The sequence below is a fragment of the Malaclemys terrapin genome, chromosome 6 (assembly GCF_027887155.1).
Source record: "Malaclemys terrapin pileata isolate rMalTer1 chromosome 6, rMalTer1.hap1, whole genome shotgun sequence".
Taxonomy (NCBI): Eukaryota; Metazoa; Chordata; order Testudines; family Emydidae; genus Malaclemys; species Malaclemys terrapin.
In genome coordinates this window covers 58,187,246-58,201,886 of record NC_071510.1, presented here as the reverse complement: position 1 = coordinate 58,201,886, position 14,641 = coordinate 58,187,246, and the positions used below count along the sequence as shown (strand labels likewise).

Here is a 14,641-nt window from a genome sequence, read left to right as displayed (position 1 = left end):
AGGTAACATGTTGCGGTTGATGTTAGCTATACATCTTATCAGTTACATGATATTTTTATTTTAAACCATCCTCCCTTTTCCCAAAAGGCAGGTGCCTCAGCCTTTTGCATCTCCAGAAATATGACCATCTCTCAACCTGCCCACCTCAAAGCTAATTAGATATTACCCTTATTGTAGGCCTGACTTGACATGGGTGAGGCTTCATTTCTTAGGTGACTGGATTAGGGAAGTGAATGAATCAGCAGGCTAGGAACAGAATGTCTGTACTAGCTAAAATAAGGGGAAACACCCAGGAAACCATTTACAATGGACAAGAAAACAGTAGATAGGCCTGGAACGTAAGATAAAGTAAAGGATAAGTCGTTCATAGTGTGTGCTGTACAGGGATTGGTTTCTACAAAATGACCAAGCCAATCCCCAAATGTCTAGTGTGATGTATAGTAAATACAATGTAATGTTTAAATGTATATAAAGGCAGAGATTTGCTATGTAACTTCGGATGTTGATATGCCCTATGCCCACCCTCTACCCTTAATTCTGATCAATTCATTGTAGCTTTGCTGTATGCCAAATAAAAGAGCCTGAGTGACGAGACTAGAGTCAAACTAACAGAGGCATAGCGAGCGCCCGCCGTACCCTCCGACCAGAGGGGGCCCCGCAAGGAAGGGGGCCCCTAAAAGTGGCAAAAAAAATGTAAGGTATAACTAGGAAAGTGACATTTATTGACGCTATTGCGCAATCCATGTCAGTTTTACTGACAAAACCGTGAAGTCATTATGATGCATCATAATGTATTGGCTACATCAATTGTCTGTCGGTCAGTTTCGAATTTTAGTTGGACCCATTCAAAGAATGTGTATTTACGTTCATAATGGCGGTCGGCAGATAAATGTTACTAATTTAGTTGTTTAATTTTTTTATCGTTTGAAACGATTCATTTCTGACGCAGAAGCTTGCTTTGTGATGTCTAAGAGAACATATAAGAGCGGAGCTAGTAAACGAAAGGCAGCAAAAGATGCCGAGAAGGAACTTGAGAAAATTCCAAAGTTCTAAACTTATTTTGCGCTGCAATCCAACGTACAGGTACAGGCACATGAAACGGACAGTTCTAGCAGCGACGAATCGTATCCAGAAGTGCTTCAAGTGAGGTCGAAGGTGAAGCCAGTTGTTCTACCAAACAAACTGTGACAGATATTCCAGCTGCTGCCGGGAAAGAAGTATCTGAATCTGAACCACTGACTGATGATCCAGGAGATTGGCCGTCTTTAATATCGGACAGGCAAGTGTGTGACATTGTTGCACGTGGCCCACCGCAGCAGAATGAAAGTTACGAATTTCCATTTAACAAGGAAAGACAGAGGTTCACAAGTACTCATTTCTATCGAACCATGGCAAATGGCGAGAAAATAAGATGTTCATGGTTAATGTACTCAGTTCAGAAAGATGCCATTTTTTGTTTTTGTTGTAAATTATTTGGCATTGGCGACATACCGCTACGTCGTGGAACATCTGCTTGGAAAGCACTGTCAAAAAGACTTCAGCAGCATGAAACAGGCAAAGGTCATCAAGACTGTATGGTGAAATGGTTTGACCTTTGGTCAGGCATAGTAAACCGTACATCTATTGACCAACTCGAATTGCAGGCTTTTCTGAAAGAAAGGTTTCTGGAGAAATGTTGTCAAATGCATGGTTGATGTTGTTATTTTCTTGTCCGAAAGAAACTTGGCATTTCGAGGAAGTAATGAAAAGCTCGGCGATCCTTCGAATGGCAACTTTTTGGGACTGTTTGAATTGCTTACAAAGTACGATACTGTCCTCAGCAAACTTTTGCAGAGGATTAAGAAGGCAGAGACACATGTTCAGTACCTCAGTCCACAGATCCAAAACGAGCTGATTCAACTTGTTGCCAGTAACATTCAAGAGGCCAACATAGCGCAGCTTAAAAAAGCAAAATATTATTCAGTTATTTTGGACTGTACTCCCGACGTGTCACATGAAGAACAGATGTCTGTGGTGTTACGGTTTGTTGAATGCAACGGTGAAGATGGTGTCAATATTCGTGAAGCATTTCTTGGTTTTCTTAATGTTCATGATACAACTGGCGAGGGCTTATTGGAAGCGTTTCTTGAAAAGGCAAACAACTTAGGAATAGACATTGCTGACATGAGAGGCCAAGCATATGATAACGGCGCAAATATGAGAGGAAAGAATAAAGGAGTTCAAGCCCGCATGCTAGAAATAAATGACCGTGCCTTGTATGTACCATGTGGAGCTCACACTTGGAATCTTGTGATCTCAGACGCGGCAAAGTCATCGAAATATGCCATTGACTTTTTCGGTCTGATTAACAGAATATACATTATCTTTTCTTCTTCACCTTCACGTTGGGATATACTTCAAGAACATATGCCAATATCTGTTAAAGGATTATCAGACACTTGTTGGGAGTCGAGAATTGATGCTGTGAAGCCATTGCGTTATCACCTTGAAGAATTGTGCACTGCTTTGTCATCTTTGTGAGAATATGCGCTCGAAAAGAAAGATGGCAATACAGCAACAGAAGCCGGTGTGCTTTTAGACCATGTTATTACGTGGCCTTTTGTTCTGACTGTGTACACATGGTACGATATACTATTTCACGTCAATAAAACCAGCAAATTAATTCAGTCACCAGATGTGTCAATTGACGTACTGCAGGCAGAAGTCAGTGCTACAAAGAAGTTTTTGGAAGATTATCGAAATACAGGATATATCTCTGTGGTCCCAAATGCACGTGAAATAGCAGAGCATATGGGTATTGAGCAGGTGTTTCCAGAAACCAGGGTGCGACGTAAGAGAATGTTTGATTACGAATGTGCTGATGATTCGAGGAGTCTTTCTGCCGAAGAAAAATTCAAATTGCAGTTCTTTCTTGTTCTCACTGATCAGGCCATATCTTCTGTTTCGTCACAATTTGATCAACTCGTGGAGTGGTACAAGTTGTTTGGATTTCTGTACAACGCTAACAGCCTGAAGCAGTGTCACAGAGAAAATGAACTGGAGAATCACAGCAAAAATTTTGAAAGAAAAATGGGAGACATTGATGCCAACGAACTCATAATGGAATTGAATCGTTTTATTTATGTCCTCGAGAAAGAGAGAGGACTTGTCATGGCAAACAGTTTTTTAACGTACATGTACAAGAACAGCCTTCAGGAGATGTATCCGAATCTTTGCATTTGCATAGAATTCTTCTGACCACACCAGTTACTGTTACTGGTGCTGAAAGGAGCTTCAGCAGAATGAAACTGATCAAGAATATCCTGCGCTCAACCATGACAGATGACAGGCTTTCTGCGCTTGCAGTTATCTCAATCGAAAACAAGATTGCCAGATCTCTGGACTATGATGCATTGATTAACCAATTTGCGGAGAACAAGGCTCGAAAGAAGCGCTTTGCGTAAATACGGAATACATGTACACTGTAGGCCTATGTATACATAATATGAACCCTGTATATTGTATAAAATAAATACCGCATTCCAGTTTCTGCATTGTAAGGGGCCCCGCCCGGACATATGTTCGCAGGGGGCCACGTTCTTTGTTGCTATGGCCCTGCAAACTAAGTTCTTGGAGAACCAAGCGGAAGAAGTCTTAGGGGAACCCAAACACATTTTAGTACAATTAGCTTAAGATGGTGTTTGATAGTTTCTGCTGTTCCATACCGTCTGACCTCCCACAGAGGGTTAGGGGAGTGGATGTTTGTGGGGATAGTGTGAAAGGTCTGCATGGACTCGTCTGACTCTAGTCTCTACTGGCCCCCACACAAATATGAGGTGAGTGGAGGCAGCCTTCTCCACTGGCTCCCTTGGAGTAAGGGCACCTTTGCTGCCCCTAATTTTTGTTGGCTTCTGCTGTCCTTTCCACCCACCCTCTCCGTATATGGAAGGAGGGGGAAGAATGCTCCTTCCTCTGGAATTTATGCTGTTCTTTCCCATGCCCCTATGATAGCTCATTTTATACTGATTTTATTTGCAATTTTTGATAGTTTTACCATAGTCATAAGGATTATACCATTATGAGCACTGTGAACACCACGCGCATTGTCCTGGAGTATATGCAGAGCCAGAACACGCCAAAGCAAAATGAGGCGAGGAGGCGATTGCAGCGCGGCAACGAGAGTGATGAGGAAATTGACATGGACATAGACCTCTCACAAAGTACAGGCCCCAGCAATGTGCAAATCATGGTGTTACTTGGGCAGGTTCATGCCGTGGAACGCCGATTCTGGGCCCGGGAAACAAGCACAGACTGGTGGGACCACATCGTGTTGCAAGTGTGGGATGATTCCCAGTGGCTGCGAAACTTTTGCATGCGTAAGGGCACTTTCATGGAACTTTGTGTCTTGCTTTCCCCTGCCCTGAAGCGCCAGAATACCAGGATGAGAGCAGCCCTCACAGTGGAGAAGCGAGTGGTGATAGCCCAGTGGAAGCTTGCAACGGCAGACAGCTACCGGTCAGTCGAGAATCAATTTGGAGTGGGCAAATCTACTGTGGGGGCTGCTGTGATCCAAGTAGCCTAGCATGGCATGCAGCTCCGCGTAGAAGCAGCATGTTTGTGGCTCTGCCCCGGACCTTCCATTTGCCTCTCTGGCTTGGTGGTAGGCTTGCCTTAGCTCCTTAATTTTCACGCGGCACTGCTGTGCATCCCTGTTATGGCCGCTGTCCTTCGTGGCCTTTGAGACTTTTTCTAATATTTTGCCATTTCGTTTACTGCTACGGAGTTCAGCTAGCACTGATTCATCTCCCCATATGGCGAGCAGATCCTGTACCTCCCGTTCGGTCCATGCTGGAGCTCTTTTGCGATCCTGGGACTCCATCATGGTTACCTGTGCTGATGAGCTCTGTGTGGTCACCTGCGCTCTCCACGCTGGGCGAACAGGAAATGAAATTCAAAAGTTCGCGGGGCTTTTCCTGTCTACCTGGTCAGTGCATCTGAGTTGAGAGTGCTGTCCAGAGCGGTCACAATGAAGCACTGTGGGATAGCTCCCGGAGGCCAATAACGTCGAATTCCATCCACACTACCCCAAATCCGACCCACAAAGGCCGATTTTAGCGCTAATCCCCTCGTCGGAGATGGAGTAAAGAAACCGTTTTTAAGTTGAAAGAAAGGGCTTCGTCGTGTGGACGTGTCCAGGCTTAATTCGATTTAACGCTGCTAAATTCGACCTAAACTCGTAGTGTAGACCAGGCCTAAGTTTAAAATTTGCTTCTCTAAAGACGCCTGCTGTACAGGATTCTCCCTTCTGGCGTGAGAATCCTGCATAGATGATAGCTTCAGAGAAGTGGAATTACAGGTAAGTAATTTTCCCTTTCAACCTCAGTTACAGGGCTGTAATCAAATCTATATATTTATGCTGGAAAGATTTCAGAGACTCTGGTAAATGGGCATGTCTAAACCTCCCATGGTCTATTTTAAGTGACAAATTTAGGCAGCTGAGTTTCTAAAAATAAGATCTGATCCTGAAGACTGTACTCACTCAAAACTCCCACTGGCTTTAGTATAACCAGGTACTGTTGTGATGGCTATGATATAAATAGATTAGAAAGAATCTGGTTTTAAATATGTAAGGCAACATTTTGCAAGTAAATTCAGTATAATTTTACCTGTAAGTGTACATAAATACTAGTGTCTATGCCATCTTTAAAGAACTGATCCTATTCTCCTTTAAATTAGTAGGAGTAGTCAAAGTTTACTAAACCTTTCTCAGATTTACCTTCTTCATGAACATTATTATAAAGTACTGTTATTACACGTCTAAGAAGAGTAAACATTTTTCTTCCACAGGAAATAAAACCGGATCAAGTAACCAAACTTGCTCTTGGAGGAGAGATTAATTTTGAGCAAGTCTGCAAAAAGGTACGACTTTTTTATCTTAGAATGATCATTAGGACACATGCAAGTGTGGGTATATGTATGCATGTGCATATTGTGTGTATGTATATTGATTTTTTTTTTTAATTAAAAGAATATACCGATCCACTAGGGCATGTGTGTATGTATTTTAAAAAGCAATTTAGCAGGAATGGCTTGTTATTAGGGCTGGTAAGGCTAATACCCATCAATAGTAGGCAACCACATCATTGGCCTATATAACATCTATATCAGGGTGTCATGGCCTTCCTAATATATGTGTGACCCACATGACCTACACGTGGACAATGTATGTTTTCATTTTTTTTATAAAGTAAATTTCCAACTACTTTGGCTGCAGAGAGAAATGTCCAAATGTGAACACAGTATAACTGATGTCATGGTGTCTGCAGACAACCTGAAATAATGACTGAGTGGTGAACTCCCTGTCCCCTATTAATCTCATTGGTGTATCACCTCGGTAGCCTGATAATTAATTGTCAACATTAACTATTCCATTGTTGATGTTTTTAGCAAATCAAAAGTACATGAGGGTAATAATAGGTCGTTCTGTTGGGAAGGAAATTCAGAGGGTGGATGCACGGACAAGATAATGGGAGAAAAATGGAGAAGGAAGAGTAACAAAAGGCAGGAATAAGAGAATCCTAAAGGGGAGCATATTTTCCTGCTGAGTGATACTGAATGGTACAAGAAGGCATTGAATCAATAATAAATACACCTCTACCCCAATATAACGCTGTCCTCGAGAGCCAAAAAATCTTACCATGTTCTAGGTGAAACTACGTTGTATCGAACTTGCTTTATTCCGCAGGAGCACGCAGCCCTGCCCTCCCGGAGCACTGCTTTACCACATTATATCTGAATTGGTGTTATATCGGGGTAGAGGCGTAGGTAAAATTTTGTTATATATATTTATTTTTATGAAGTTTTATATTGCATGTTCTTCTTTTGATCTCTGACATCAGTGGACTCTCCACTGAGGATCGTGTGGAGTATGAAGTCTGGAATTTATATCTGAGGCTAACATGGAATTCAGCCATCTATGAATGGGCTTGACATCCCTGGGCTACTGTACTGCATGCAGGGTGTAGAGGAGTCTGAAGCAGCTGAAGTTTTTCAAGCCCCAGGAGCAGTGGGGGGCAAAGGGGACAATTTCCCAGGGGCCTGGGTGATTTAAAAAGGCCTGGGGCCTGCTGCCGGCAGCGCAGCAGAGCTAAGGTAGGCTTCCTGCCCGCCCTCACTCTGCGCTGCTCCCGGAAGTGGCTGGAACGGCCCTATGGCCCCTGGGGGGAAGAGGGAGGGTCTCCACGCTGCCCCGCCCCAGCACTGACTCCACAGCTCCCATTGGCAGGGAACTGTGGCCAATGGGAGATGCGGGGGTGGTGCCTGCGGCCAGCGGCGCGCGGAGACCCGCTTGTCCCCCACCTCGGAGCTGTTGCCAGTGGGGTGTGCCAGTCTCTTTCGGGAGCCGCCCAGGGTAAGTGCCGAACCCCTGCCCCAGCCTAGAGCCCACACCCAAACTCCTTCCCAGAGCCCACACTCCCTCCCGCACCCCAACTCCCTGCCCCAGCCTGGTGAAAGTGAGTGATGGTAGAGGAGAGCGAGCAACAGAGGGTAGGGGGACGGAGTGAGCACCGGGTGGGGCCTCAGAGAAGGGGTGAGACCAGGGGTGTGGCCTCAGGGAAGGGATGGAACAGGGGTGGTGCAAGGGTCTTTGGGTTTGTGCAGTTAGACAGTTGGCAACCTTACTGGGCGGGCATATGGAAGCTCTGGTCATGCTGGAAGAGTGTGCACAGCAGTACAGCCCAAACATCAGGCAGACCTCATCCGCACAGGCATGGCTTGTGCATGCGTGGGGGCCCATTGACTGTTCTGCCCTGGGTCCCAGTTTTGCTGTCGGTGGGCCTGCCCAGGAGTCTGTGCAGCACATGCAGAGCGGATTCCAAACTTCCACGGGGAAAAATCAGATTAATCTTCAATTCAAAGAACAGAATAGCAGCATCCTCCGTAGGAGGGACTGAGTAGGTCTAGAGCGGCACTCCAGTAGGCATTCCTCTCTGTTGTCTTCTCTACCATTCCTTCATGCTAGGGCTGGAAAAGAGGGTAAATGAAAGATTGGGAGATTGCTGGTAGGGAGTGGGATGAAAGTACCTGTGATGGGTATGGAGTTTCCGGGCATGGAGTTTCCAGGCAGTAGGAGAGCTGGAGGAAGGTTGGTTGCTGGTATGAAGGGAATATGAAACTAAGATAGGAGTGTTTTCTGGTGTGCAGGGTCTCTGGAGATGGGAAGGGAGCTAAAACAGGGAGAGTTCGCATCTTGGAAAAATTCTTGAGTTGAAACAGTGAAGCATTTTGATGCCGGTTTCTGAGGCTTAATAGCATTGTCAAGAGTCCAACAGCAACCAGTTTCTCGTTCTGTGATGAAATTCTTGAAAAATATGAAAGCCCAGAAATGAAGCAGCTGGCATTAGCTTGGAGCAATTCACTGTCATGGTTAGGATTTTATTACCCAAAAAGAATGGGGAAGTAAAGCTTTTAATCTGACCAGTCAGATCTTCTCTCTTGTCTATTCCTTATTTTTCTCCAATTATGAACCTGAAGCAATCAAGCAAGGAAAGTTTTATGTGCCATGAAATTCCAGGGGCCTTAACTATAGCTATTTTCCCCAATGACATGGCTGAATTGCGTGTTTTTGTATTTACATAAAGTAAGCTTTCTTTTTATCATTTAAAACAGACATGTTTATGAAGCTACCTATTTAAAATTATTCTAGGGATTTTTATAATAAGCCTCATCTGCTATTACGCTGCTGTGTTCTGTTTTGCAACTACTACATGAAAGTCTTTATTTTAAACTTGCTCCTTTATAATGAATGCAGTTTCTTTGCTCACAAGAAAAAGTAAACCGGGGTTCACCATTATGTTTTATTAGAATTAAACTCTGCAGTTCCTTCTCTATACTATTTTCCCCTTATTTTTTAGGTTTTCCTTTATTTGTGTTTTTCTTCCTCTTTTAATCCCTAATAATGTTCTATAGGTCAGCTAAAGCACATAATGTATTGTTTACCTTTTCATTAACTTGAATATCAAAATATCTGAAACAAAACATCCCGTAACTGTTTTCCTTTTCAGAATAGTTTTTGTTTCCATAAAAAGCAATCTTTTTTTTTTTTTTTTTTAATTCATAGTGGAATGATGAATATTAGTTTTGCATAGTCATTTGTTGCTAATTCCTTCAACCTACTGAGATTTCATGATCTAATACTAGCTTTTTTTTGACAGGCATAAATTTCTATTTGGAAACAGTTTCTGTATATTTCAAGTATTGACAGAAAAAGAAATTGCATACCATAGGTGTATAGCAAGTCAAAAATATTATAGTTCTATGATTTAGCTGTTTTGAGATTAGTCAACATATTTTTATACCGGGTAGTCACTACTATGGCAGATAAGAATATTTGATTTACAGTAGATAAAAATTATTATTTATCTGTATTGTGATAGCACCTAGAGTATCTGGGCCCCTTGTGCTAGACCCTGTACAAACTCAGAGCAAAGAGACTGACCCTGCAGAGCTTACATTATATTAATATTGTAAGAACAACCAGTGGATACTTCATGTTTGTGGGTAAATCTACACTGAAAAATTTCGTACCCGTTTTTTCAGTAGTGGTGCAGCTGCAGCCGTGCTACCAACAGAATAACCTCTAGTATAGACCACAGGTTAGGTGACAGTGATGAAAATGTCTCCATGAGGCTAGAGTAGTAGAACTTATACTTTTGGTTGCTCTCATGCAGCTGTGCCAGTACTAAAAAATGGGACATAAAAGACAAAGTCAATGCTAGAAAATTTAGGTGCTGATTATGTGCTGCCAAAAACCTATATCTGTCAGCCAAAGAGAGATTTCAGGCACACATCAGTGTTTTGAATGTATACTGCCTTTAAAGAAGAATGGTTAAGTTTTAAAAAACCTTCAGTGGCCAGGTTGCATTTTGCAAACAAAGCACGTAAACTAACTTTACTAATGATGCCTTAACAAAATCAACTTCATGTTTCCTTATCAAACCATAACAAACAGTTCTGTTTTATCAGTGACTATAAAAACTAGAATACCTCAGTCTTAATCAAATCATTCTTATGCTGCTTTATGGTCTTCCACACACACAGCATTTTACAAATTCATGATGAAAAAGAGAGTCTTCTGAAGGCAGTTGTTTCGCAATCCTCATTAAGGATGGTAGCGGCAGCAGGCATCTCCAAGGCAGGGCGAATCTGAATGTCTTTTAAGAAGCACAACATTAACTGCATTTCCTAGTTTTCTGAAATTTGAGGGGGTTTGCTTTTTTTTAACCTTCCTAAATAAATGTCTGTATCCGTAACTTCATTTTAACAAAGTATTTTGTGATGGAAAATGTATATAACAAAAACAATGCTCTTTCTGTCAGAGTGTAATTCTCTGTGTGGGTGAGAGATGTGTAAGAAAAGTCACAAAGGGCCTGATCCAAAGCCTGTTGAAGACCGTGGAAGTCTTTCCATTGACTTCAAAGGGCTTTAGAACAGGCACAGAATCACTGCAGTTTTCATTTTGTTCCCAAATAAAGTCGGTTCACTACAGAAAACATTCCTGCAATGCTAGATTCCTATTAGTGATATAAAACTTCTGGTTTTATTGTTAGTGCCTTTTAATAGCAGCATAACCAGATAATTACTTGTGGATTTTTAACGTTCTTTGCTTATGAAAAAGTTCTGTTCACAGTCCATAAACTATAGAAAAATAACGACTGTATGCAGTCCTCTCTCTCTATTGGTTTAATATTATTAATGTGCTGTTCAATCTATTTAGTCTTTTGTATTTTGTATAATATGCTTGTCATTGATGTCTTGCACTTAAATGTTTCTGTGTTTAATTATAGGCAGAGCATTCTCACCCAAAATTTGCCATTTAAAAATAATCTGGCTCAGTCATTGCAATTTTGTCAATAAATATATAGTGGTAGTTTGGCAAAAGGAATTTTGCTGTTATTCCAATTCCAAGAAATTTGAAACAAAAAGCAGCTGCTGTTTTTGTGGGACCCATCAAAAATTTGTATTCTGCTTTTTATGGTCTCAATTGTGGCCTCATATGTAAATGTAAAACTCTAGATGAAGTCATGGAAATTCTACAAGGACATCCAGTGCAGAATTTGATTCAAAATATGTTTCTGAAATGAAGCTCAACCTTTAATACTCATCCTCCTGTGCTTTAATAGTGTGTGTGTATTTGTAACAGCTACTAGAAATTCTGTCACCAACATATTTAATGTAGCAGGGAGTATTTCCAGTTATTCAAATTTCCCCAGAAGCAGTAGTGATTATTCTATTTCTTTTTACTCCAAAGATGAATATGCTGCCTTCTGCATCAATCCCCTTTCTTTACCATCTTGGGATATATAAAGCCGTGTCCCGGCTCTCAGCTCGCTGCCCTTTATGGCAGCATATTTATGCTGAAAGTACTGAAAGGGAAATAATACTTTCATGGAAGTGCTTTTCTTTCCCTATTATATCAGATGTGTTATACAGGGTGCAATAAGGAACTGTCAGGATCCCTTTAATGGAAATCTATTCAGTGATAATGTGTGCCTCAGCTTTACGTTATATCTACATACTCAAAATCCTTGTGGAACAATGTGCATTACTTCACTAAATAAAATGGTTTCTTTTAGTACAGACCCAAAATAACTGAAGATATACAGGAATCACCACGATAGGATTGGGGTTTTTGTTCATTTATTAAAATCTGCTTGAAATGGAAGTGACTCTGGGTCTATGAAACCACAGTTCCCTGAGAATTTTCCATAGCAAACGTGAAATGTTAACTTCAAACAAGGATGGCTGTGGCTTTCATAAGACTATTGAAGATGTGAAAAATGTTGCACTAAGGTGTAAAAACTGTCTGTCTGTGACCAACTCATCGTGACCAACTCATTGCCTTCAAAACTGGATAATTTAAACTGAACTGAGAGATACTTAATGCCTATCTACACAGTTATTTTTATTGCTTTAACTATATCCATTTAGAAACTGATCGTTAAAGTGGTACAATCATTTGGGAGCTGTATTGGTTTAAAGATGCTTTATATCAGTAGAGTTTATTCCCCATAATTTACAGGAATAAGCTATATAGATAGTATGCACAAAAACTATATTAAAAGAACATCAAGGTTGGTGTAAAATCAAGCCATCAAATATTAGGAAATGCCAGAAGTCAGGTTGTCCTTGTTTGGCCCACTTATGCATGTGCATTATGGTAGTCTTTAATTACATACTTTTTTTTTCCCACATGACTGATTAATCCCCAGAGTAGGTCCGCCCTGTTCACTGAATGAGGCAGGAGTCCATTGGAAAAAAATGAGATCGTGTAATTTGGCCCCCTATGCATATGTATGCATAGGGGGCCAAATTAAGGTTCCACAGTCAATTGAGGTGGATTGATTTTAAATCAAAGCTTTTTAAAGCAATGAGGAGGAAATCTTGATTTAAATAATTTATTTTAATCATGTTTTTCGTTTATACTTTTTAGTTATTTTTTGGAAAGAGAGGTTGATTTTCTTCAGTACATACCCCTTAAAACATGTTAATTTGCAACTAAATATAGCCTTTACACTAAATCTAATGCTTCTTTTTGCTAACCAGGCAGCTACAGTATATCTATATACATTTATTTGAACTATTCAATAGGTTAACCTCCATTTATTCATATTCTTAATTTTTACATTTTTATAGTTAGAAAATGGTCAGTGATGCAGTTCTTATTTAGTAGATGTTTAATTTTTTTACTTGTTATTTGTGTCAAGCTGTATTTAGATGGAAAATCAATTTTAAAAGCCCCAAAACAGCATTTTATTTTTTTATTGAATAAAACTACCTTAAATGTGTGAGATACGTATGGGGAGGAAATCAAAACTTTTATCAAAACATTTTTTGCATTTAACATGTCCTTTAAGATTTTAGAACTAGTAGATCTCATGCTCTCAAATCTAGTTTTTAATTAATAAGTTGGAATAAGATAACAAATTCCATTATTTTTCACCTTCCAATTGTTTTTTTAACTTTGAATGAACTGGTCATTGAACTGAACTAGTTGAGTAAACAAAAATGAGAGAAATATTCTCTCTACACCTCCAGGAGAGGATGCTGCTGTCAAAATCTGGTTTAGCCCCAGCAAACTCTGGTTCCAGCAAACTCCATCTGCTTAGCAAATGACTTCAATCAATTCAGTGGGGGATTTCCACTAGACTTTATTTAAAATTTGGCAGCAAAAATGTACTGCTTAAATATTTTTTTGTATTTAATTTAAACTATTTTAATAGATTGTCGATTTAATATTTAATTTTAAATAGGTTTATTTTTTAAAAATCCATATTTGCTTTAAATTTGTAAAAGTCTGATTTTTTTTTTTTTTTTTTTTTAATAACCAATTTTTATTCACCATTCAGGAAACTTTTTTCTGGCATTTCCTAACTTGAGGGCTTGGCATTGTAACCTTCATCCTTTAATTTATTTTTGTGTGTGTAATTCCGTATTTTTAAAATATTAAACTGAAAAAGCAGAAAATCCATAATTTGGCATCATATTTGGCATAATTTGGCACTGCTCATGACCCATGAGTCATCCGCAGTTTTGGAACTTTTAGATCTATGCAGACCTCTGCCACTTGAGCTAACAAAGTAACCAATAATAGTCATGTACCAACACTAGAGAAGCATCAGTGGGTTTCACAGATATTTGCTGGCAGCAGAGGAATTGAGATTAATGAATCTTGGATTCCATTCCTGGTTTTGGAGGGATTTGTGGTCTAGTAGGCACAGACACTTCTCTGCCCCCAAGCTTGATCCTTTCTGCCTCATCCCTTCAAACCTATCCCTGCCCTTCCCCTCTCCCCCACGCCTTGCCCCCAGTCCCAGCCTCCACTCCCCAGGCTTCTAGTCCTAATTCCAGTCTCTTTGCCCAGCATGTGCTAGTCTCTCATTTCCAGACTCTACCTTTCCAGTTCCCGATGTAATCTGTCTTTTTCTCCAATCCTGGCTTCCAGATTCCATTCCACTCCCCACCCCCTCACAATTCTCAAGCTCAGTCCCAATCTTTTTGCCCAGCCAGTGGAAGTTCTCACACTGCACCCTGGGTCCTCTCAAATCGCCTCCCCCTACTTCACTAATTCTCGGTCCCAGTCTCTTTGCCCAACGTGCCCCAGCTCCTCATCCAATCTTAATCTACCCGCTCTCCCCACCTACTGGCTCCCAGTTCACCAACCCTCCACTCCCTTCCTCTCCAAAAAAGAAAAACCCTTACAGACCCGGTCTCCTTGCCCAAGATATAGTTAACAGAAAATTGCAATAAACACTTACGTTCCTATGTTTCCCAGAGTGCTCTGAATGAGAGAAATACACAGAAATGATGGGTTACGCATTGTACTATGTTTCCTCCTTGTTTCTCCGTGCTAAATTCTTTTGTTTCCTCTGTGATGGGAAAATGTCATGGAAAGTTCTGGAAAAGGATAGAGGAAATCCTGCACTTGCATGTTTAGAGGCTGGGAGCTGATTTCATCCCTGTATGGGAGGGCTGGGTCTCAGATTTGTATATGTGATGTACTCATAAGGGAATGTAATTGTTTTTTTAAATTGACCCACAAAAAGGGGAAAATAAGTTTGGGCCTTTGGGGGTGGGGAAGGAGCCTTACAAGCCACCCCTG

General features: G+C 40.9%; 1 protein-coding gene across 2 annotated transcripts in view; it reads left to right on the top strand.

The window, feature by feature from the left end:
• Nucleotides 1-14,641, top strand: part of SRFBP1 (serum response factor binding protein 1) — a 115,740-nt gene that overhangs the window by 79,891 nt on the left and 21,208 nt on the right. For both annotated transcript variants that reach the window (XM_054032656.1, XM_054032657.1), the window contains one exon: nt 5,827-5,898. In XM_054032656.1, the coding sequence (XP_053888631.1) occupies nt 5,827-5,898 (72 nt within the window). The remainder of the gene's footprint in view (nt 1-5,826; nt 5,899-14,641) is intronic.